The sequence below is a fragment of the Aotus nancymaae genome, unplaced genomic scaffold, assembly GCF_030222135.1.
Source record: "Aotus nancymaae isolate 86718 unplaced genomic scaffold, 86718_ANA_hifiasm-v0.15.2.pri h1tg000040l, whole genome shotgun sequence".
Taxonomy (NCBI): domain Eukaryota; kingdom Metazoa; phylum Chordata; class Mammalia; order Primates; family Aotidae; genus Aotus; species Aotus nancymaae.
In genome coordinates, this window is record NW_026988454.1 from 95,950,634 (window position 1) to 95,976,261 (window position 25,628).

Consider the following 25,628-nt stretch of genomic DNA (forward strand, 5'->3'; position numbering starts at 1 on the left):
GAGACATGAGGACTAAAGACTTATTTTTTCCCAAGCACAACTTGTGCTTTTAAAGAGACTTGGGGGATTTGAAAGGCAAACAACATTTAATTAAACATTTGGTTAAAATTTTTTTTGACCGATTTCTTTAGTAATTACCTCAGATAAATATAACTAATACTTCTACTATGTTTACTATGAGACAGGCATAATTCTAAGTGATGTATGTCTTTTAACTTATTCAATCCTCAAAAATGCCCTATGAGATAAGCACTAGTTTTATCCCCACTTTGTCGATGAGGACATAGGCATGGAGATGTTAAGTTGTTTGCCTGAGGTTACAAGACACATGGCAAAATGAGCTTCAGACCAGGCCACTGGGCTCTGCGTCCATGTTTTCATCTCCACCCTCGCATGCCTCAGTAGCTCAAGTCATAGCTCCACAGGCTATGACTTATTCAGTTGAAGTTTGCTTGCTAAACGCTGATGGTACAAGACATATTTAGCAAATTATTTAAAATTTATGGAACTTTGGTGGTGGGCATTTAACAAAAGTCTAAATAAAGCTGATAAAGACAAACCAATATAACGAAAACCCATACAGATTCCTGGATCTTGCCCCAGACCTTCAGAATTAGAATCGGAGGGCAAGGGTCTATATAAAGATAGAGAATGAGGAGATGGTGGTGGTGGGGGTGGGGCGGGGGGCAGGGAGGACATCTAGCACAACATATTTCTAAAGAACTCAGGGGATTCTGATGCCTATTATCACTGGGAATCACTGATAGAAGGGCTGCATCTTTTTCAAAGCCCTGATTGGCGGCTTCTTTTTTTTTTTTTTTGAGACGGAGTCTCACTCTGTTGCAGGCTGGAGTGCAAGGTGCAATCTCAGGCCACCGCAACATTTACCTCCTGGTTTCAAGAAATTCTCCCACCTCAGACTCCCCAGTAGCTGGGATTACAGATGCCTGCAATGATGCCTGGCTAATTTTTGCAGAGATGAGGCTTGATCATGCTGGTCTCAAATTCCTGACCTCAGGTGATCTGCCCACCTCAGCCTTCCAAAGTACTGGGATTACAGGCGTGAGCCCCTGCGCCCAGCCCTGATTGGCTTCTTAAAAAGAGATGAGTTGGTAGATGTGTCTGAATTTGTTGGGGATGTATGTGGCAGCACAGAGCATCCAAGAGAAATGTACAGCCTTTAGTTGTGGTTCGTCATTTTTATTTTTGAGACAGAGTCTAACTTTGTCGCCCAGGCTGAAGTGCAGTGGCACAATCTTGGCTCACTGCAACCACCACCTCCCAGATTCAAGTGACTCTTCTGCCTCAGTCTCGCAAGTAGCTGGGATTACAGGTGCCTGACATGATGCCCAGCTAATGTTTGTATTTTTAATAGAGACGGGGTTTCACCATGTTGTTCAGGCTGGTCCTGAACTCCTGATCTCAAGTGATCCACCTACCTCAGCCTCCCAAAGTGCTGGGATTAGAGACGTGACCACCACACCCAGCCAGTTCATCATTTTTAATGATAGGATTTTGCCTTTATTCCAGTTCCTTCTAATTCTTTTATTACAAATTGGAACTCTTATTGTCATGGGGTTTATACATATTAGCAACTGGGAAGAACAGCCATTTCCTATCACCCTCTCTTGCCCACATCTGAGAACATGGTTATCACCATGGCTGTTGAAGACTAAGAATTTTAGCATTTATTTAGCACACCTGGGTTAGCAGTGCCAGGGGTAACCCATTTATGCCTGAGGTTGCAATTTTTAAAATATTCATAATCAGACCTTGGTGATGACCTTGAGCAATAGGATATAAATAACTCCCACATGCTTAATTACTCCCTAAGAAATGTGTTTAGTCTATGTCTTCAGAGATAACTATTTATATCTTGATTATTTATGCTCATCTTAGCTTAACAGATGAAATTCCAGAACTTAGAGAAAGAGTATGCATGTTATTAGAAGACAAATCACGTGAACAGGCATCAGAAAATCTTGCCCTAACACCTCGTTTGCAACTGTTTGGTCACTCTTGGGAAAATAAACATTGCTGTTTTTCACAGTGAGGTGATTTCTGTAAAATTACCTGCATTTAGAATGGCCAAGGATTTATAGGATGGAAGTGAAATAAAAATGAGGAACCACATGCTGTCCATTTGTGCAGTAACAGGGGAGTAAATGTTCACAATTTTACTGATCTTTTCCTCCATGCTGCATGTGCTGGACTCTTAGGGGTATACAAGTTCAGCAGAGCAGGCTGTGTATATGGGTCTCTGAGCTGTTCATTCACATATATTACTAAGAGTCTGCCAGCGATTGGAAAGCACTTACAAACTGTAATAAGAACTTAGAAAAGACAGAGAAAATAAGAGTCCAGCAGAGAAAATCTTTGTTATTCACTGGTAAGATAATTAATCCTCTCCCAAATAAATAAAAGATTATACAATCTCTTATTTTAAGTTAGCCCTTTGGTTTATGGAAGAGCAAAAAAAGTACAATAATCTTATTTTGGATAAGAGAGCATAATGGTCCATTTATTTAGAAATGAATACTTAAGACTGTGTAAAGAACTGATCTTTCCCCTTCTGATATTAACTTTCCCCCACCAGTTACCGTTAATTGTTCCGTGAAAGTAAAGTCACTTGAGCCCAGAGATATTTAGGATGTCAGTAATGATGTCCTTGAGAAATAAAAATGCCAACAGAGCAGATACAATGAAGAAAATCTGTCTTGAACTTCGAAGTTGTAAAGATGGGGTAGAACCCAATTTTTATATTTATAGATGGATAGAGGAATCTATCGCAGGGGCCGGTTTTCATCCACACTCACATCCTTCCAGCATCCACCCTCATGGGGCACTGCCTCTGGCTTCCAAACTGCTCATGAGGTTAAGGACCCTTGCATCACCCCAAAGCCATATACCAGACACAGATTGTTTAAATAAAATTGTTGAAAAATGTTTAAGAGCATTTAGTTTAAATCACCTATAAGTCCTATGACATGACTACCATGAAATTATTGCTTATATTAATAGCTAGATTGTTCTAATTTTGCAAACAGTTCTTAATCCTTTAGAGAAATTCAAAATTCAGAAGGTTTATAGATCTTGACACTTTGTTAAACTTAAATATGAATAAATAGTATATGAGTCAGAACAGAAGAATCTTATTGGAAGTATTTATAAATATTAAACATTAATATGGAGTTGCCATGTCATTTTACAGAAAAATTAACTTAAAGAACTCCTTTCATTTTTATATACACCTTTCAGGAAATATGATTTATCCAATGATGTTGGTGTTCAGTTTAGTTGAACATGGGTTAAAAATAAAATGAGCTGGCCAGGTGCGGTGGCTCATGCCTGTAATCCCAGAACTTTGGGAGGCCGAGGCAGGCAGATGACCTGAGGTCAGGAGTTTGAGACCAGCCTGGCCAACATGGTGAAACCCCGTCTCTACTAAAAATACAAAAAAAAAAAAAAAAAAAAAAAAAAAAAAGCTAGGTGTGGTGGTGGTCACCTGTAATCCCAGCTGCTCAGGAGGCTGAGGCAAGAGAATCACTTGAACCCAGGAGTTGGAGGTTGCAGTGAGCTGAGACTGTGCCATTGCACTCGAGCCTGGGTAATAAGAGCAGGACTTGATTAAAAAAAAAAAAAAAAAAGATAAAAAAATTAAGAAATAAAATGAGCTTTTGTCAGATTGCATAAACTTGTATGAAGTACTCAGGGGAAAAAGTTGAAAGGTTCGTGTTTCTTTTTCTCAATAGATTTAAAAAGCTTAGCGTTTCCAATAAAAATTTGAAAGCTTAAAGTTTCAAATAAAAACTTGAAGTGGGTTCACAAAATAAAATTACTTTTTTCGTATCTTCATTGTAAGTTCTACTTTCTGAAGTCTGTTTAATCTTTTAAGACATGTTTAGAACGAGTAGAAGAAAATTTTTTTTACTTCAGAAACTTTATAAATTTTTACCATCTGTGTCTTTTTGAAGCTGCAATAGTAATTTAAAGGCAAACGTATCTATTCTGTGTTTCTTTTTTCACTCTGTTGAGGTTTAAGATCATTTGCCAGATGTTGCTTTGAAATGTTCTGTAGACCTGAAAATTTCTTCTGTGTCCTAGGCACTGTGCAGAATTCCAAATTAATATATAGCAATACCTCAAGAACACATAAGCTAAGTGAGGGCTTAAAATATAGACACAAATAACTATAAAAGTTAGGATGTGATTTAGATGTTGAAAGTGACTGATTGCCATTTCATCTATTTGTATCAGCTATCATTTCTAAATGTCTGTAATCACAGTAAACAGCACTTGAATCATTCAAAGCAAGATGAACACAGGATGCTGTAGGCACTATGTGTGGTGGCCTATGCCTTTAGCCGAAGGAAAAAACCTAGGTAGTGTTATTTTATTTACATAGTAACCAAGCATCTGAATTTTGGCAAAATATCCAGTTGACAATGTTTGTTTTTACAGGGCAGTAGAGGAGAAATGGGACCAGTGGGATCCCCAGGCCTACCAGGTAAACTGGTAAGTAAAAAAGTTTCATTTATTTGCCTTCTACGAAACACATTTTAAAAATAAGCAAGATGAGAAAACAATTTATAATTGAATTACCTATACTTGATTTCTCTTGTTATGTGAATATGTGAAAAATGTAAAGGGGAAATTTCAAATTATTTGTAGGATACCCTCAGAGGATATTTTAATCTGGGTGGTTTGTAGCATCCATTTTTAAACCTGGAGAGACATGAAGTGCCACATTTGGCCTCTGGTTGTTCTTGGAATGGCAGAAAACAGAGTGAATGGTGCCTTTTACTTCTTGTGCAGTGCTTGTTTACACAGCGAGAGGAGCAGCAGCGCCACTGCAGATGGTGGGAGTGGCGGGGGCTTGACTGAAAGAGCCCACTGTTGCCAAGGAGTGCAAGGGGAACTGAGGACCTCCAGGTGGAGTGGAGGCTGGGATACAACTGGCCCTTTCTCTTCTCCTGAGAATATGAAAGAGGGGCAAACCCAAGAAGCAGAGTTCAACCAACCACAGCACAAGTCAATTATTTTAGACACAAGTCAACACACTCAAGGTTGTTGCTGCAACACCGAAAGCACAGGAGGCAGAGACAGTAACTCCTGGACTTTGTGTTTGCTTTCCAGGGTTCTCTGGGTAGCCCTGGCCTCCCTGGCTTGCCTGGGCCCCCTGGACTTCCTGGAATGAAAGGCGACAGGGTAAGATCTCCAGCACTCCAGAAAGTTCTTTATTTGAAAGGGTGATGGCTACCATGTTGAGAAACAAAGCTTGCTTTGGGCCGTGTGGAGAATATTCTAAAATTTATCATAAAGAGCTATCAAGAAAGGTATTTTAAATTACTCAGAGTTGAGATTAAGAAGCAAAAAATCTATGAATATAACTTAACAGAAGGAAAAAAAAGCTGAGAAAACTAAAAATTTCCATTGAAATCGCACATTCTATTTAGTCCTCAATTTACTTTTCTACTAGTCAAATTTTATGATGATGTAATCAGAGAATGCCCCAAGTTACCAGAGACTTTTGGAAAATTGTGACCTAATATGGAAACTTCTGCTTTGGTCCTGATTCTTGTTGGGTGGTGAGGAGTGGGAAATTTCTGTCCCATCACATTATCCGTATTTGGGCTTGTCCACCCATCCAAAAAGTTTCACTTGAAATTATACAAACAGTTGAAAATACTGAAAAAGTATTCTATTTTATTTATTACAGGGAATAGTCGGTGAACCAGGTCCAAAAGGTGAACAGGTCAGTCTTATTATTTAATTGGTATAAAATGCAATGTTTGATATGCACCATTTCACAAGCAAGGAGGAATGGCTGGTTTATGGGTATGATTCAAACCATGGAGGCTAACAGTTTTTCTCAATGTATTCATAGTGACTGAAACCTGGTGTTGAGTTTGGTCCGCAGCATCGTTTACTATTTTAACAAGCTGGAGCTAATGATGGCTCTGCCTCCAGGACTGCACACTGTCTTTCAAGAGGGTAGCTTTGTCTCTGGTTCACAGAATTGGTTTACTCATGTCTGATGGAGCCTTCCACAGCCACATTAAAATATTTTTCTTGATCAAGACCTCAGCAAATAAACTGTACATATGAATTAGACTCAGTCCTTTCCCTGGGTTTTTTTTTTTCTACTATAAAAGTCCTATTTCAAGGGCTAATTATAAAATTGTTGAATATGGTCATTTATCCTTCATTCTAGCTGAAACTCAGCCTTACCTTCTGACTTTCCTCTAGGCTATTTTCTGATTTAGACTAGGCACTGACAGCTAGATTGGAAAGCTGCTGAGAGCATTTTGTATTTCTGCATGATTCTGGGACTACTGTGGGCACTTACTTATGAATGCTTATCAATGTTGACTGGTTAAAATTGGGCAATGAGACTAAGAATTTTAAAATGTAACCTTTTATCTTAATTTTTAGGGTGCCTCTGGTGAAGAAGGTGAAGCAGGAGAAAGGGGAGAACTTGTAAGATTTTTTTCTGGTTAATTATGAAGCCTTACCAATTTTGAACTGTGTTAGAAATATATATATATTTATATTTATATTTATATATATTTTTCTTATTTTCTGGACACCGTTATCCTCACTGCCTTCTTTAAGGGTTATGATGTTTCTCCTATCAGCTAACCAAAGTCTCCCAAGATTGCAGCCAACATCAAGTAAAACAGAGAGGAAACACTGCCAAATTGATAGAAATGGCTTTAAACTTTTGGAGAATAAAGTGTTCCCTTATAGATGGTGAATCCTCTGTGGCTTTATGTCTAGACATTCAAGGTGATTCTTATATGACTGTAGAAAGTCTACAAATAATAGTGCTCTATCATGGAAACACAATTGAAGTTTTATTATAGTTAGAAATCTGTGACTCATGAATCTGACCAAGAGTAATCTCTTTAGTCTAAAACCCTCCAAAGAAGTGACCTTCATCTCTAGAGGAGGTCACTGCCTAATCTCCAGGAAAGGAATACAAATGAGAACAAGTTCTCTCTAATGCTAGAGCTGCTTGTTTACAGGCTTATCATTATGGTCTTGACACAAACTAATGTGACCTAATGTGGAAACTTATGTTTTGGTCCTTTGGGGTAAGGTAATAGATTTTTCGGAAAACCGTTTTAGAGGGCTTATCGGGCAGGAAAAAAAATTCTAGTAATATTGTTTTATTAATATTTTCAGGATTTAGAGCTAATATAAATGTAACATCTAAATTAGTCAAAGCCTCCCAACTATTAAGTAAATTCACAAAAGAATTATTCCAATTTTATTTTCTGTTAAATTTGGTCATTTTATAGGGTAAGGTGATGTTTTAAATCATTGTTTTGTAGTGGAGGTAAGCCAATATGCCAACATGAGCTGAATTTATATCTAGCATCAGTGGTAGGAAAATTTCAAGGTTTTTTTAAAAAGCATAAAATCACACATATTTGATTTAAATTTCATTTTGGGTATGACTTTTAAATACTTTGTTTGACATACAAAAATGAAGTCATCAGGTCTAAATGTCCATGGTGTTTTATAAGAGTATGCTATCTTAGCATCTTTTGCCTTACACATTTTTAATTCTCGATATCTAGCTTTGAGATCTGGATGAAACCTTGGAAAGCTTTGATTCAACCCTTTTATTTAATAGATAAATTAGCCAAAGGATGGGAGGTTACGTAGCTTAAAAAGGGTCAAAGAGTTAAGTAGTAGAACTAAGATTAGAATCCAAAATTGGAGTCTAATATTTTTTGCAGTCCCAGAGATAATCTGTTCATGGTTTTATATATTTTAGCAGCACAATAACTTTTAAAGTGCTTTCAGGAAATTATGAAATGTGAACACATTGTTATAATATATTTTTCTTTTATTGATTTAGGGAGATATAGGATTACCTGGCCCAAAGGGATCTGTAAGTATGGTAAACAGTAATGGTATACAAAATTAAAAATATTAATAAAGCTGTAGAATATGTAATGCTCTGCTTTATTAAGTCATTACATAAAATTCAATTCTTAAAGGATTTACTTTCATGGAAATGTCTTAATTTTATACTTTAGGTAATAGATTAATCCAATAGAAAAATACCTCATAACTGTATAAATGGATTTACCTTTTGAACTAATCACTTGCAGTTTTTTTTTCATATTTGTAAATGACTCAATGAATGTTACATGGTTATATCCTAATGTCCTCCCCAAATGGGTCATTTTTAAAGAACTGACATGTGCTTTTTGGTGACAACAGTATAACTGAATTTCATTGGCAGTTATACCATTGAAAAATATTTCAGTAATTGTCTTAATCGCTGGTGTGTTCTAGTTGGGGAAAGAAGATAGCAGAATAATGCATAAGAAAATATAATAGAGAATTATTAGAACTAGAAAATGATCTTATTAATTTTTTCATTTTACAGAAACTAAACTGGTGTCCTTAGAGATTAGATGTATTCAGAATTATAGAATCACTTAGTAGGAAACCTGAGATGACTTGCTAATTGGAAAGGAATTCACATGTAAAACAATTAGGAATATAAGAAAGTATGAGGATTAAAGATGAAGTTCGGACCTCAATCTCAAATGCCACTACTGCCAGTTTCCATCAGTTTCCAAGTCCTTCCTGTTTCTGGAATCTCCTCAACTCTTCTCTGTCCCTGCTCAACATATTATCCTCATGGCAGCCAATGTAATCTAGATTTTTAAATAAGATAAAACCTACTGTGTTCCCTCTTCTTTTTAAAACTCCTTGAGAATATAATTAGATTCTTAGTGAGGTATACAAAGCCTCTGATGAAGTGTGCTTTCCTCCACGAACCTCATCTCCTACATACTTAGAACTTCATTCATTTGCAGGTCTTTTTACATGCTGTTTTAACACCTTGTTCTGGTCTCCTCTTCCTCTAGCTACCTCCTATTTAAGCATTTAGATCTATCTTCAGCTTCACTTTCTCCAGGAGGACCCAATCAGACCTGGTTACAATGCCTAGCCTTGGGCTCTTTGCAGATGGCAGAGATGAATATTATTACATTGTATTAATTTACCTGCCACTAAACACCATGTCTCAAGTTTTAAGTAACATTTTTATGCCTAAGAATTTTAACAGAAACGGTTGAGGATTGAGAAAAATTTAGGGTAAACCTTGATTGAGTTTGGTAATAGAAATCCTACTTCATTATTTAGAAATAGTAATGTTCAATAGAAAGAATTCAAGCTGTAACAAAAGAAAAGTTAATGAACCATGTAGTGGTCAGAATAAGTTAATCGCATTTGAATTTGTATACAATATTAGGAATTAGCCCTTGATTCATCTCCTTCCCTACCTGTGTCTTACCTGACACTGCCCATGTAATATGAGTGAAATTGTCGTCTACTGTTCCAGAATCAGGGGAAATTGTTACTAACACAAAGACTTTCACTTTCTTCCATTGATTTCAGCATAGACAAAGTTGTGAAGTAGGAGATGTCTGTAACCTGATTTCTGTTTCCGTATACCACTCCTCAGTTGAGGAATTCTTTCCCAAAGACCCAGCGTCCTGGCCATACTGGCCCTTAATCTCTTCATTAGGAAGGTCCCGTCTCTTATTGTAGCAGTAATTCAGTAACTACCAGCAGGATAATACGCATCGACTGGCCTCCTTTGTTTTCTGCCAGTTATTTAGTATATTTCTTAGTTCATGTTGTCTTCTTTCCAGGTTCTTTTAGAAACTGTTACAGGTTTGCACCCTAGGCACCTGACAATGTTGCAGCCTTCTATGTAGGATACCTTTTGCTTATCCTGTTGACAGTCTTTCAGGAAGTCTTTTAAACTATAATTTCTCCATAGAAGCAATTTTGGCACGTTGACTTAGATGAATATCAATTTCTTTTGCATAAAGAGAAATTGGAAAAAACACATTTGCTGAGCTTTATTTGGATGCATCTAGTAAAAGCATTGCTTCATCACCTTCTTCAGTTTAAAGCATTTGATTGTTTGAAAGAGCCAGCTTTTTCTAGATAAATGATGCATATGAAAAGAAGCAGGATTAAATTGCTTTATAAACATTCATATCTTGAACACTAGCATTCCCTTGCTGCCTCCTGTTCTTTTATCTTCTCATTCTTATTCTGAACAGCAGCAGTACATTGGAGCTATTCTGCCACAAATTCTACCAGAGGAATTTAACACATTTTTAGTTTAACAAAAAGTGAATTAATTTGGTCTCTTTTTAAAACATTTACTGTAGATGAATCCTTTACATGCTTTCAGTGATCTGCTTTCAGCTAAAAAAAAATCTAACGTGTATTTGTCTTTGTGCTAAGGAAACACATGATTTACTTCGAACTTCTTTAATATTTAAGCTTTTAACTTCCTTGATACTTAAATTGTTAACTTTCTTTGGTGAAATATTTTAAATGTGGTATTTTAAGTGCAGTGATTTAATTTAGTAATTCTTGGATATACCTAGCATCTTCACATTCTCTAAAAAAAAACTTACAAGGGATAAATAACTTATGTTCTTAGAAATATGTTTATTTTATGTTTGCTGCATTAGTGATATGCAAAGTAGCATATTTTGTAGGAATGAAGGGCTGTTTGTGTAGCCAGAAAAATGTTAACAAGCTTATTGAAAACTAAGTTACTCTTAGTGAGTAAAGTATGAAGAATGTAGTTTTTAAAAAATGTAGTATTCCAATAAACATTTTGCAAGAATAACTACTCCCCAAAGAAATATTATTATTATTATTTGAGATGGAGTCTCACTCTGTTACCCAGGCTGGAGTGCAGTAGCACCATCTTGGCTCACTGCAACCTCCACCTCCTGGGTTCAAGCAATTCTCCTGCCTCAGCTTCCTGAGTAGCTGGGACAACAGGCACGTGCCACCATGCCCAGCTAATTTATGTATTTTTAGTAGAGATAGGGTTTTACCATATTGGCCAGCCTGGTCCTGACTTTATGATCCACCCGCTCAGCCTCCCACAAGTGCTGGGATTATAGGTGTAAGCCACCACGCCCAGCCAAAAGAAAGATACATTGATAGTTAATATTAAAAGTTGAACTAGATTTCTAAGAGATGGGTAAGTTGTGTGGCATTGTGTGTCTTCGGCTTGCGGTAAAGGTGAAGGATTTGTAATCTCTGAAAGAATATCTGTTTGGATGCAGAATGCAGGAAATCCCGAACTTCATGGAAGTGTTTGTATGAATACGAAGCAGGCACATTCTTTGTGCTTAGCCCTGGTTTGATGGTGTGCAATTCTGTTCCAGGCAGGTAATCCTGGGGAGCCTGGCTTGAGAGGGCCTGAAGGAAGTCGGGGGCTTCCTGGAGTAGAAGGACCAAGAGGACCCCCTGGACCCCGGGGTGTACAGGGAGAACAGGGTGCCACTGGCCTTCCTGGTGTCCAGGGCCCTCCGGTGAGTGGTGGGCAGCTTCTGTGGTTTCCCTTTGGAGGCTCTATCCCACAGCAGAGGGCTGGACTAGGCATCAGCTTCTCAGCAAGTTCTCTTGTAAATCCAGCCACCCGCCTCCTTGCAGCCTGTCAGTTTACAATTTAACAATGTTCTGTTTATGATTTCATGCATAAACTGCCTTTTTTTCCTTTTCTGTCCCAGGGTAGAGCACCGACAGATCATCATATTAAGCAGGTTTGCATGAGAGTCATACAAGGTAAATAAATTGCAGTGATTGACTTTTTCCATCATCAACTCTTGCTTCTTAAGATTTTATCCTTGTAGATATGCAAGGGTAAACAAGAGTGACTTTTATATGCCTTAAAGGTAGGATATTTAGAGTAATATTAATGCCAATTCTGTTTTATCCAACTGTTGGCATCCACAGTAGTTTATAGCCCATACCCTCAATGTAAAATATTACCTTTCTGGTTATCCTGCCTGCCTTTTTTTTTTTTTGTCATGGGAGCTAATTTTTAACAAAGTACACACACACACACACACACACACACACACACACACACACACACACTTTCTTCCTTTGGAACACAAATTCTCAGTTGTCTATCCCCTCCTTAAGACCCTACCACTTAGTGTGTACCTAGCACCGACCTAGGCTTTATCTGTATTTTGTGAGAAGTAAATGAGACTCCATGCCCATGAGAAGCATAAGGACATTATCTCCATTCATGTTCACATGTCAAAAAAAATCAACAACTAGCATTCTACCAAAATTACGATACATTTCCATACTTGTTAACCCTTATCTAAATTCATCTGTAGCTATGGCAATTGTTATTTGTTTCAGAATTGGTCTAGTTGTAGAAACACACAGAAAATGAAGATGTGCAAAAACACCCTATAGCTGAGGAGTTCTGTAACATTGAAACCTACAGTTATAGTACTCTGGTGTAGCTAACTTTGTCATGAAGAAATACTCTTTTGTATGCTCAATAGACAGTCTAGCTTGTTTAGGAGACTTGTAAAGTCTTCCAGAACCAAATGGGAACGAAACATTCACTTCTATGTTTGAAAAGCAATATAGGTCTCTTCATTGTAGAGATTTTGTCTTGAAAGTCTATTTTAGTTTTAAACATTACATATCTAAAACATTATGATTCCATGCAAATTCTTACTTATATAGGCAAATTTAGAATACTCACATTTAAACAATTTAAAAATGTTGGGTAGAAATTTGTTTCCATTTCATATTCTCCTTTACCCTCTAAGTTTAAAAAATATTACACAAGAATATTTCCCTCAAAATGTTTTCATGGGGAGATTTTCTTGTATGCCCTGGCTTTAGTGGATGATTCTGAATCTATTTAATGGTTCCCGAAAAAGCCCACACAGTTATTCATTTTTAAGACTAACTGTGACCATTCCCAAGAAACAAGTTACTTTTAATGTTTGTTGTCTACCCCAAGCATGAAAAAAACTTCGGAGAAGCAGGATTTATAAGAAGCTGTTACTCCTGGGGATATTTCAGTTTATATAATATCTTCGAACTAAGAATGTAAGGCAAGGTCTCAAATGGGGTGTCTGAATATTAATTCTGGACATTGTCCTTGGCTTTTAAAACTGTCTGGACATTTGCTTCCATCTATATTAAGAAACTCATTTTTCTTCCCATCCTGGGTTTTCAGATACCCAGCTGGGATTCAGGTGACATCCTTCCAGAACACCATTCACCCCAAAGCCTGCAGTTTTTTTTGTAAATCCCATCCCCTGCTACCTCCATCCCCATGCCCTGACTCTGTCTCAGAAAAACAGGACCAAATATATCCAGGGAGAGCTGCGTCAAACAGCACCAGTGAAGCTTCCTGGCAGAAAGTCCACAAAAAAATTATCCAACTTTATTCATTTCTTATCACTAGTTTTGAAGGTCTGGTAACATATTTAGAAAAAAAGGCATTTGGAATACTTCTCTTTTCATTAGAATAACTTTTATGATTCTGACACTTCTGGGTTGTTTTTAAAATTCTCTTTTAGAGCATTTTGCTGAGATGGCTGCTAGTCTCAAGCGTCCAGACTCAGGTGCCTCGGGGCTTCCTGGAAGGCCTGGCCCACCTGGTCCTCCTGGCCCTCCTGGAGAGAATGGTTTCCCAGGCCAGATGGGAATTCGTGGCCTTCCCGGCATTAAAGGGCCCCCAGGTGCTCTTGGTTTGAGGGGACCTAAAGGTAAGTCATTTTGCCCATGTGGAACCAAGGAACACAAACTGCACTTTTTTCAGATGTATAATTTGTGTCCAAGCTCAAGGAATTTAAGTTTTGCCAGTTTCTGAATATTCAGTAAGATAAGATGTATTATTCTCTTTTACAATAGTGATGGTGAAGATTAAAAAACTGTTGTATAATATTCTCTTGACACTGCTATACCACAACAGTAGACCAAATACTGGAATTAAAGTCCCTGTCTTTTAGTACTGATGTTTTTCGATTACACTCTACCTCAATCACGGTTCAAAACAAAGATTATGGGATCTGGTAAACGATCAGTCAGTTATTTTATTTATTTATTTTTTTGAGACCCTATAGTCATTGTTGAGCTTCTCTAACATGGATGTTTGTTATTTAGACTAACAAAATTCGTTAGCAGGACCTAAAAATATGAATTGGAGCTGCCTCCCTCTTCTTTTAAAATGTGACATTGGATGTTTAGTTTTGATGGAATTTTTCCAGCTCTGAAGTACAATCTAATGTAACGCCTTCTTTAGTATGTAAGATAGTTTGTTTCTTTTGTTTTTAGTTAAAGCAAGTTAAGCCTTTGCATCCAGTATTTTGCAGAAAAATGGAGTTGTGAGTGTGTTAGGTACTCAGCAGGACTACTGGAAGAACTGGTTGCCTCATTTGGAGTTTGCTAGTTGAAGGGAGTAAGCATCAGCTGGGGGTGTATGTGCCCTGGATAATTTACAGAAAGGACTAAATAAAGTGAGTGGTTTCTATGTCGTGATGAGTGACTGTCAGCTTTCTTGGCAACTTCAGAAAGATACGGCATCAGAAACAAGAGAGGGATGTTTTTTCTTTTCTTTTTAAATAATGTGGTGCTCCAACTAGGGATAAATATTATGGTATGAATGGTCAGAGGACAAGCAAGCTGCCTTTTTGGATCTATAAATGAATTGCTGATGCAGTTGGCTAGCTAGACCTTCCACTGGAACAATTTTTTTTTTTGGCATGTGCAGAGCTTCATGTTAAAAAGTGGGCTCTAACTAGGGGCTTTTGTAAGGCTGGCATAATTTCAAAGCTTTGGGAGGCTGGACAAAATCAAACAGAGTGCAAACTGATGGTAGAGTTTTTCTTAAAGAGAACTGAAAGTTTTCTTTGAAAGCATCACATACCTGTTCATCTTCATCCTGCTTTCACCTTCTAGTTCAGGAACTCATGCCTTAGGTGCTGTCTCTACGGTTAGTCCCAATTCACTCCGTAAATGATTTCTAAGAAACTCTGCAGCCTTGGGTAGATTGGTGACTTAGTTGCATCTGTTGTGCTAAAGTGGGTGGATGACGATGACTCAGTTGTTCCTGAGTTCACTTTAGGGTAGTGGTCCTGAAAGAGCATTCCCTGGAGCAGCGGTGTCACCAGGGACCTTGTTAGGAATGCAGATTCTCTGGTCCACACTGGGCCCACTGAATCAGAAACTCTGGGGTGGAGGCCTAGCTGTCTAGTTTAACAGCACCTCCCGGTGGTTCTGCTGCACCTGGTGTGGAGCAATCGCCCATTTTCCTACTGAAAAGGAATGGCTTATAGGGTCTATATACATCACAGCCCTATTCTTTGCTTAACAGGAAGTCTCCTTGGGGCAGAGCTTAACTTTGTTTGAGCTAGTAACATAACTTTTCTTTAAAAAATGAGAATGTTGATGTCACTTGTCAAGCTAGGACAGTCTAAAGCTGCCTTTGTCAGCTTTGCCTGCATATTGGAATTGCCTGAGGAGCTTAAAACCACTGATATCTGGATCCCATTCCCAGAGATTCTAATTTGATTGGCCTGGGCCTTGGAATTTTAAAATATTCTCCAGGTGATTTTAATGTGCAGCCAGGGTTCAGAACCACTGGAAACAATGGTGAATTGTTTGGGGAAGCTTTAGCAATAGTGAATTGTGGCTAGGTTGGGTTGGGTTGGCTCTAGCAGATGAACCTCAGTTTGAAAGGAAGAAAAGTAAATTTCTACATTTGGAACCTGGAAAATGTCTCTTGCACCAAGTTCATTCGTCAAGCATAGCTAGATCATATGAGGTATTTCCCCTTAATTTTTCTTCAGTATTCATGACAATCTGTAATATGAAGTAATAGGATTCTCTTTTTTCCCCAAAGGATTTTTTTCTCCCTACCCTCCTCCATCCCTTTCTCATTATCAGATTCCTTTAAAGCAGTATCTTCTCTCACTTTAACTTCTGAGAATTTGAGGTGGAGGTAGGGAGGAGTAATAATTACATTTTAAAAATCAATTAACAGTCATACTTTTGTAAATGTATGATTTTAGGTAGCTGAAAATTATGTTTTATTTTAACAAAGTTAATGTTTGTCACACCACATACACTAACAGTATTTGTTAGAAAACATACAGCTTTGTGATATCCAAGGAGTTACAGCTGAAATTTCCCCGAGAATAAACACTCCACCATTTTGAAACTTAAATTTTCAATTAGAGGAGAGATCTATTTCAGTATTGCTTGTTGGCTTTTTCCCCTATCCCTGGTAAAGAAGGGAATTATGAATCTTGCTCTACCAGGTAGTCACTTTGAGATTCTTTTTCCAGAGAAACTGCTACAGAAATAACAAGTTTTATTCTTAATGCTTTAACAGTTCAAGCTATGTCTTTGTCACAGTTTTTCTCCTAGAAAATACTCCAAAGAACACAGAACATTTTCAATAGGAGCTAGTATAAATGTCTCAAATCATAGTCAAAGCTTAGATTATATCTACAATTTTTCTGTTTTTCACTGACATGGTTTACACGATATTATACAAACATGTTAGGGCTCAGACCCAAAACATGAGAGATATCTAACTGGCCTTATGTTCTCTTTGCTTGGTATTACATTAGTCTTTTGTGTCATAAATATTAGTTTTAAATATTCACAGTTTGGATTAATTTTAAGTCCCTTTAAGTAAGACTGTATATTTTTTATATATTTTAGTGTGAATCAAACAGACATGGCAATACGTAAATGAAGGTTTGAGAAAATACACGTCATAATTATGACTAACCTTTCTCGGTGATAATCTGTTTACATGGAGATAGAGTATCAGTTATAGCTCGTGAATAAATGAAATAAATAGCAGCTATAGAGCATTGGGAATTTCCTCTCGTTCATAATGAGCTGTTTTTCTGCTCAGGCTGTGTATTTTTCTTTATACCTTATCTAATGCTTATAAGCTCTTTATGCGTATTTTTAGACTGAGGAGGCTAACAAAGCTGGACCTTTAGTTCTCTGAGCCGTTTTTTTTTTTACATCTCAAAATAAGACATGACTGGGGTTTGAAGCAGTAGATTAACATTGTCAATAGAACCAACCTGTTCTAGGCTCTGTTTTGGAGCTCATCTTTAACTTGCTTTTCTCTGCATTATCACGACAAAGACACTGGTTTTATTCCTTGAAGCAACATTAAAAGTTGGTGTGGTTTCATGCTAGAATGCTTAAACAGGTTTAGCTTTTACTATCAGTGTAAAAGCCACACTTTGTAATCTTCATCCCATATCTTTAGAAAATGTGGCACATTTAGAGAGTCTGTTCTTATTGCCAGCCTCCAGAATTATAGTGATATGACACTAAAATTACCAAATTAACAAGAATGCTTACAGCATTAGTTTATAAAACGTTGTCATATCTTCCTAATATAGTAAGGCCATATTGATGATGAGTGTTAAAAAACTAGTTTATGTTAATATGAGTTCAACCTGAGTTCAATCCTTCATAGTATTTATATAAATTTAAATTGTTTTGAAATGTAGTTTTGAAGTGTGATGAAATGTAGTTCATCATAAAAACATTCATATAAAGACATTCACAGCTAAAATCAAAGTATGGTGGCTAAATATTCACTTCAAAATTAGAGATCTTTGAGTATCTGAGTGCAGATGGTTATACAATTTTTTTTTCTGTTTTTGTTGTATACCTGACTTTGTTTTTAAAATTATAACAAATTTAACTTAATATTGAACGAGGCTAAGCTGATGCAAGTGTTTGGGCAAAAATGGTATGTATAGAACTTATTGCAAGATGCCATTACATTTTTTAATAGTGTAGTAGAATAATGATGATATACTACTGTGCTACCAGGAAAATGGGATAATGTCTTTAACAAAGAGCAGCAGAAGTCATTTAGGACCAGTTAACTAAGGCATTAAGTCATTTTCTTAATGAGGCCACGTTGCTGAGTTTGGTCTCTTCAGGGGCTGAGATAATTAATGCAACTTTGTTTTGTGGCTGCTAAATCCTCAATTTTGATCAGCTGTCTTGTAAATGTCTTGCAAATACACATGATTGTTTACAGGGAATATATTTTGGATTGCAACCAATGAGTCAGTGGTGAAATGTAGACACTGTGACAATACACTTTACGTTTTTCAGATTGATTAATTTATATTTCATAATACTAAATTTATGCTGTTCAAAAATTTAACAATGTATGAACAAGGTATTTAGTGAAGTTTCTCTCCTATCCCTGTCTCCCATCTGCCTAGTTTCTTTTCTCCTTCCCACTGGGTAATCACTACTATTCATTTCTTACATATCCTTACAAGCAATGATATATAAGGATACATAAATACGTATTTTTTCTACATCCTTTTAAAAATGAATTATATTGTCCTTTAGCAAGAGTTCTGGAACTTGTCTTTTTCACTGAACAATATGCCATGGAGATCATTCCAAAGAGCTTCCTGGCTATTCTTCACAGCTGCATGGTGTTCCATTCTATGGAAGTACTGTAACGTATTTAACCTTTTAATGGACATAGATTATTTCCAACCTTCTGCTATTACAGAAAGGCCTCAGTGAACAACATTGTACATATTTTATTTTTGTATAAAATAGCAGCATACACTCCATGATAAATTCCTAGAAGTAGAATTGCTGGGTAAAAATTTTCATAGCTATTGTCAAATTACCCTCCAATGGGATTGTACAAATTTATACTCTTATCAGCAATTCATAATAGTGTATTTTTCCACAGACTTGCTCATGTTTAATTGAATTTTGAAATTTTTGCCAATCGTACAGGTTAAAATCTTTTTTAAAAAAATTTTATTTTGTTATGAGTTCAGGGAATTTTTCATATATTTAAGAGCCATTTTTAAATTTTTAGTGACCTGCCTGCTCATGTATTTTGGTTATTATTTTGTTGTGTTGTTGGCCTTTTTGTATTGATTTTAGGAACTTTTCATATTTTGAATCTTAATAAAAAGGCCAATCTGAGGTCGTAATTCTCTCTTGTTTTCTTTTGGTTCGTAACACTTAAATATTTGATCCATTTGTATTTTATCCTGGAGTAGGGTGTGAGGTATAGATCTAACTTTTCTTTTCCAGTGGACTACCCACTTCTTCTAGTGCCATTTACTGAATTGTTCAACTTTTCCCACTTTGAAACACCACGACTGAGACCAGCTCAGTCACGGAGACCTCACCCCAGCCAGCACTGAAAGAATTAAGAAGCAGAGATAGAGATACAGAGAGAGAGTGCAAAGTGGTACTATCAGGGAGGTAAATAGTCGTCGGAGCTGAGAGCTCTTCGGAGCTGAGAGCCTCGAGCAGACGCTGAACCACCACGTGTTTAGTCTCTCTGAACAGGTGATTATTATTAACAAACAGGTGTTCTGTGTTTTCTCATAGCACAAAGATAAACTAGGCAGGCAGCTGGTGCCTGCTTACCACTGATCACAGACAAACAGAAAGCATTCTCCACGAGGGAGCAAGGGGGCAGGGTCCCATATCCCGTGCTTAAAGAACTAGTTTAATTGGTGTATGATATTCATATACTGTTTACGACTTTAGAATGCCCCAAGCACTTTTCCACTTAGGAGGCCAGCTCGGTTTTCCTTGCCATCATTCTCAGCAAACAATATAATCCTTCATACACTCAGCACACTACCTTCATTATAAACCCAAATCCTGTATGTATTTGGGCCTGTTTTTTGGGCTTTCTGTTCTGTTTCACTGGTCTGTGTATTCAGGGACCAGCACCACACATTTTAGTGGGTTTATATCTGGTCAAATTAATTCCCTTCATGCTGCTTTTCTTTCTGGAGTTTTGGGGGCTTACTCTGGCTTATGTGTTTTTCTATACAAACTTCAGGGTCTTCTTTTCTGGTTAAAAATGGGTTTGTATTTTTATTATGATCATGATGAAAATTCAGCTTGGGGAGAACTGACAGCATTTTATGATGATGTGATTCTATTTAAGAATGATTTTCAAGTCATCTGGTGTCCTTTAGAAATGTTAAACTTTTTGTTATGTTGGACTTGTCTATTTCTGATTAGTTTTATTCCTCATTATTTAATAATTGTTATTATAAGTGTTATCTTTTTTATGTCTTATTACTGGTTTTCATATTTATAAAATTGTAATTTTCATAGATTGATTTTTTACCCTGCTAGTTGGCTGAATACTGTTTGTAGTAGTTTTTGAGTTTTCTAGAGTTTTAAAGTATATATATTTATATCTCCTGAAAATGAGATAGTTTTAACTCCTCAAACCAAATGTTATATATTAGTGATAAAATAGGCATCATTATATTGTTCTGATTGTAGTGGAACTAATTCTTGTGTTTCCCATTAAGCATTATGCTAGCTTTTGGGGTGAAATAGACATATTTTTCATATTTAGGAAGTGGCCATTCTTATTGAATGTTTTATCAAGAATTCATGTTCAATTTTGTCAAATGTCATTCCAGTATCTATGGATATAATAATTTGATTTCCTCTTCTTAGATCTGTTAATAGGATAAACTTGATTTTTGCCTTGCTACATACTCACTACAATCTAGTTTATGCCAACTTCATGACATTTTGATTTCTGAATTTTAGATTTGCTTAAGGTTTAAGGATACGGAAGTTTATTTTTATAGCTATGTAGAAAAATAACATTTTTTTAATGTAATGCAGGTGACTTGGGAGAAAAGGGGGAGCGTGGTCCTCCAGGAAGAGGTCCCAAAGGTTTGCCTGGAGCTATAGGTCTCCCAGGTAAGTGTGTTATGCTGCTGAGAGGAGGAGGTAGTGAAATTAGTAGCAAATAGTCTGAATTGAATAAAATTTTAAAAGAATTGTTATTTGATCACTTAAGCATATTAATTATTCACAATGGCTAGCATAGATTTTTCAAGACCAGATTTAGTAAAGAGTTAAATGATCTGTAAATCATATCTGTATTTTTTGTGAGAAAATAGGTGTCAGGATTTGAAATATTAATTTCCTTAAATAGTTGCTTCAAGAAAAATAGTGTCAAGGTCCAGGCACAATCTACTTGTTATTAAATTCTGAATAAATTGGGTCCTATCCATTTCTAAAGCAGGTGATAGTTTCCTGGATTTTTTTTTTAATCTAAAATGCCAGAGGAACAGGAAAATTAACTTGTTTTTAACCTCTTGCACAAGGAGTAACTGAAATTTATTTTAAAAACTCCCCTTTCAAATACCCAGACTCTCCAAAACCCCACATCCAAAAAAGAAAAAAAGAGAAAATACAAAACTGAACATTCCTACTTATAACCACTACGAGCCACACGCAAGCCACATATCACAGCTGCGTCAGCTGAGGCGACAGGGTAGCTCCTGTGTGAAGGGCCCAGATTCTCTCACTGGGCCTTCTGTTCTCTTTACACACTGGCTACCCTTTCACCAGAGTCCACGTCGGAACACACTCATCCCTTGGAAATGACTTACAAGCCCAACCACAGATGCAGCATAGCAGGGTCAAAAGCCAGTTCAGTTTAAGGGCATGAATGATGTGCAGCTTTCCAGCAAACCCTCTCTTACTGGGGCAAGGCAGTGGCTTAGGAAGGCTCCCAAAGCCCTAGGTGTCTCTTGCTGAGGAGACTTGAGATGATACTTGCTTCCACAATGGTTTGGAAAACTTGGTTTAGGAAAGTTTAGGAAAAGAAATCACAATTTTCTAATTCTGCCAGAGGCTGATGTATTTAATCATAGCTACAATTGTAGCCAAAAACATCACTGCTTTCCAATTATCCGTTTCATTGCTTCTGGGGATCGCGTTCTCATTAAAAATTTTTTTAAAAACATGAATGTTTGGACATAAACACTGCCTTTTAAAACTGATTCATGGGCTTGTCAAAATGTTTTCACAAATTGATAAATTTTTACGATTGGAAATGGAAGATTTATGATTAGAAATGAAGGGAAAATCTGGTTTAAATGGGATTTAGAGAAGATTTTAATATACAGTAAAGCGTGGATTCGTTGATGGGTGTTTAGAGGAGAGGAAATGCAAACAGAATTTACTAAAGGTGCTTGTCTCCTTCACCAGTGGTAGGAACAGGAAATTTTAAAGCTGATAGGATATCATCATCACAATTTACTTATCAATATATTTATGAGATAGCCTAATAATTTCTTCTTCTCTCATTTTATTGACAAATCACTTAACAGTTCTTGAACCAATGACTTGCACTAGTGGCCACATTTTCCTTCATTGAAAATGTATTATGGTTTCTAGGGATTCTTACTTTGAAAAAAATCTGTTGGTAAGCCACATTTTAAATTTAAAGATGAGAAGATGGAGGAAGATCAGCTCCACGTGTGCTATGTCCTGTCAGGAGCACATTATCTCCCATCTGTAGTAAACCATTCTGAGGAGCTGAGTTGACAGGAAGTGGAGGGGGCGGGCAGGGAAAGGGGGCAAAAAGTCAGTCAGTCAGAGGGGCTTCCCTGACTTGCTTTTTAGAACATCAGACCATCCACGTGTAAGCAAAGTGTGAGGTAGGACAAGATCATCATTTGCAGCCCTCCCTGGGATCACTTACACACACAATTATTAATTTTAGCTGATCTTGGATTTAATCTTAAACCCAAATTGTTAAAACATTTTGTGTATTCCCTTTTCCAGGCTCCTAATACCTGTCCTTTCCCTTTTCTCTCTGCTTTCTTATTTTCCCAGTCCTTGCCCCCCGTTTCCTGTGATCACTTCCAAAATCATCACCCTCCGCTGACCCCTCTTCTCTCACTTTCCTTTCCCCACCAGCTCTGATTGTCTCCTGTCCTTCCTCCTAACCTTCCAGCTCGCTCTTCTTTCCTGCTTTCCTTGTTCTAGTTACTAGGTCTCAACCTTGGTAGCCTTTCTTTCTTGGACTTTTGTTACCTTTTAATTGAGAGGTATCTGACACTAGTGAAAAATCTGAGTTCCAGATTCTTTTGCAAGAATACAGGCTTTCACCCGGGCGCGGTGGCTCACGCCTGTAATCCCAGCACTTTGGGAGGCCGAGGCGGGTGGATCACGAGGTCAAGAGATCGAGACTATCCTGGTCAACATGGTGAAACCCCATCTCTACTAAAAATACAGAAAATTAGCTGGGCATGATGGCGCGTGCCTGTAATCCCAGCTACTCAGGAGGCTGAGGCAGGAGAATTGCCTGAACCCAGGAGGCGGAGGATGCGGTGAGCCGAGATTGCGCCATTGCACTCCAGCTTGGGTAACAAGAGCGAAACTCCGTTTCAAAAAAAAAAGAATACAGGCTTTCAAAAGCACAGATGCCGGAGAAGAGGGGTCTGCTGCTGTGTCGTTCTCTCAGAGCTTTGGCGCGGTGTCCACGTGTAGCATGCAGGTTAAAGCACCAACTGAGGGCTCTGGTTTCGAGATCGGCCCACATTCTCTTGTGGACACTGTGCATATGCTCAAGTCAGTCAAGTTCCTAACAACAGCTTTTTGGGTCATTCCTCCCTTAAAGCTAGTACCTGAAAGTGTACTGTTTGAACCGTGGCTTCTATAATTCAGACGCCCCAGGTTCACATTTTGACTCTGCCACTAACTTACTTTATGATATTGGGCATGTTACTTAATTTCTCTGCACCTCAGTTTTCCTATTTATAAAACAGTGATAACAAGGACATCTCTCTGATAGTATAATTCTGAGAAATAAAGAAACTCAATCCATGTAAATTGCTTAAGACAGTTCCTGGCTATAGTAGAAACTCAAGAAATGTTGGTTGTTAGTACTATTATTAATATATGAAGTCCACTTTTTGCTTTTTGAGGCAGATCAAGGAGAGCTGAGGGCAAAGCTGGACCCCAGTTCAGCTCTTGCAGTTTTTTTCTCCTGCTCTTGATCAGCAGTAATATATTACTCTTCTCTAAATCAGCATCACCCCTGATGCCCCAGACCTTCCCTCCACGAAAGTCTACTTCAACTGCAAATCACAAATGCAAAGTACTGGGTAGCAGTACATCATTTCACTGGTCAATTGTCCACTGAGGCTAGACTGCTTTTTATTTCTTGGTAGAGTTTGAATATGACTAGGCATGTGATTTCTGATCTCTCAAAAACATAATATTAATAGGACTTTAAGGCCTGAAGGAACCTTCAAAAGGATTCTGTGCAGAAATTTGTCTGGAACCTTCTAGATAAATACACATCTTACCTAAAAGAAAGAACCTGCAGAACAGCATATTTTACAACCTTTTTTGGTTGTTCCTATTGTTGGATTTGGGGCTCAGATCCTCCTGAATAAAAAAAAAGATAGTTAGATCCTTCTTTGTGCTAATAAGGCAGCTAATAAATTTTTAACAACATAACTAATATCATTATTTTCTATCAGTTGTTAGAGTTCCTGTATTCTTTCTGGACAGTTTTAGTTCCCTGTCTCCCCTCTACAATGATATATCTCTGTTCAGTGTTAAGCATTACATGCCCTTTAGGAATGTAATGCTACATTGCTTATTATGGAACAGAGTTTATTATTATAATCATCACATTGATGATCATTTTGGCTACAGTGCTTTGTTGTTTAAAAAGTACACATATACAATCTAGTTTGTTTCTCACAGCCAGGAGTAGGCTGGGTAAATACTTAAGAAGTGCAGATGTGGAGCCAGGCTTCCAGGACTTATGCATTATGCTTTTACCTCTTAGTGCTCCAGTTTCCTCCTCTGTGAATGGGAATCGCCATGCCTACTTTGTATTTAGGAGCATATATGTGCATGTGCATACATGTGAAGCTCTTGGAACAGTGCCTGGCACATAGCAAACACTCTGCAAATTTAACTGTTGTTATTATTGTTACTCCCTCTTTTTATAACATATTTGAGAAAATACAGACTCTTAAATTCACATCCTGACAAAAGTCTCTCAGGTAATAACAAGGCAGATTCATGCTTCCTGAGTCCATGTTCACAAAGTGGACAAAACGATTGGCTGGCTGTTCAATCATATGATTAGTTTGTCTTTGCACTGTAGCCATGTGAATTGGGTGTGCCCCATAACTGCTGAGCATCTTGCTTCTCTTTCTGCCTCTCTTGCAGAGCTACAGGAATCACATTAGCAATACCTGGAAATTTAGTCTCCCCCACCTTCAGTTTCGTGCTGGTGAGCTAGTGTTATTGCTTGGTTGGTTGTCTCATAGACCTCTCTCTGTCTGCTGCCACTGAGCTCACCCATCTGGGACTAGTTCCTTGACACTCTGAGAATTGTAAAGAAACATTTATTAATGAGTCTGACTTCCTCTTTGTGCACTCACTAGGGCAAAAAATAAATCATTTGTTTGTGAACACCAGGAAGGTGACTTGTGAGCTTAGATGCTTTTTGCCTCTTGGACATGGAAGTTATAGCTAGCTTTGTGCTAGATTATACTAGTTGTAAAACTATTCAGTTTTCTTGTGCAAAGTTGGCGGAAAGGTGAGCTTTACTTGAGACTATTGAGTGGGAAAATGCACATGCACACGTTCAGTTCTGGCCTAAGTTTTGCAGTACCTAATTATTCCATTTCCATTGCTGCAGTTGTTTTATTTGGTTGCTGGGCCTTACATAAACCAATTTACAATTCCTTAAACATACACTGCTTTGTCAAATACCTCAACCTTAAGCTCAAGAAATGTAAGAAAGTCCTAGCACAAAAAGTCTATAAACCAGTGGAGTAATTATGAAATACCCTACTTAATGTGAAAATTGTTGACTTTTTTTTTTCTGCCTATATACACAGTCCCTTTCATTCCATAGCATGCATTAGGTAAGGGGCTGTGTCCTTCAGAATGGCTTCCAT

The 25,628-nt window shown here is 37.4% G+C and overlaps 1 protein-coding gene across 3 annotated transcripts in view; it reads left to right on the forward strand.

The window, feature by feature from the left end:
• The window catches only part of COL9A1 (collagen type IX alpha 1 chain), an 88,745-nt gene that overhangs the window by 57,640 nt on the left and 5,477 nt on the right, over positions 1 to 25,628 (forward strand). For 2 of the 3 annotated variants that reach the window (XM_012471880.3, XM_012471881.3), the window contains 9 exons: positions 4,462 to 4,515; positions 5,137 to 5,208; positions 5,720 to 5,755; positions 6,436 to 6,480; positions 7,871 to 7,903; positions 11,235 to 11,381; positions 11,580 to 11,634; positions 13,410 to 13,598; positions 20,527 to 20,604. In XM_012471880.3, coding sequence (XP_012327303.2) covers positions 4,462 to 4,515; positions 5,137 to 5,208; positions 5,720 to 5,755; positions 6,436 to 6,480; positions 7,871 to 7,903; positions 11,235 to 11,381; positions 11,580 to 11,634; positions 13,410 to 13,598; positions 20,527 to 20,604 — 709 coding nt within the window. The remainder of the gene's footprint in view (positions 1 to 4,461; positions 4,516 to 5,136; positions 5,209 to 5,719; positions 5,756 to 6,435; positions 6,481 to 7,870; positions 7,904 to 11,234; positions 11,382 to 11,579; positions 11,635 to 13,409; positions 13,599 to 20,526; positions 20,605 to 25,628) is intronic. The other variant, XM_064360926.1, reaches the window with a different exon arrangement.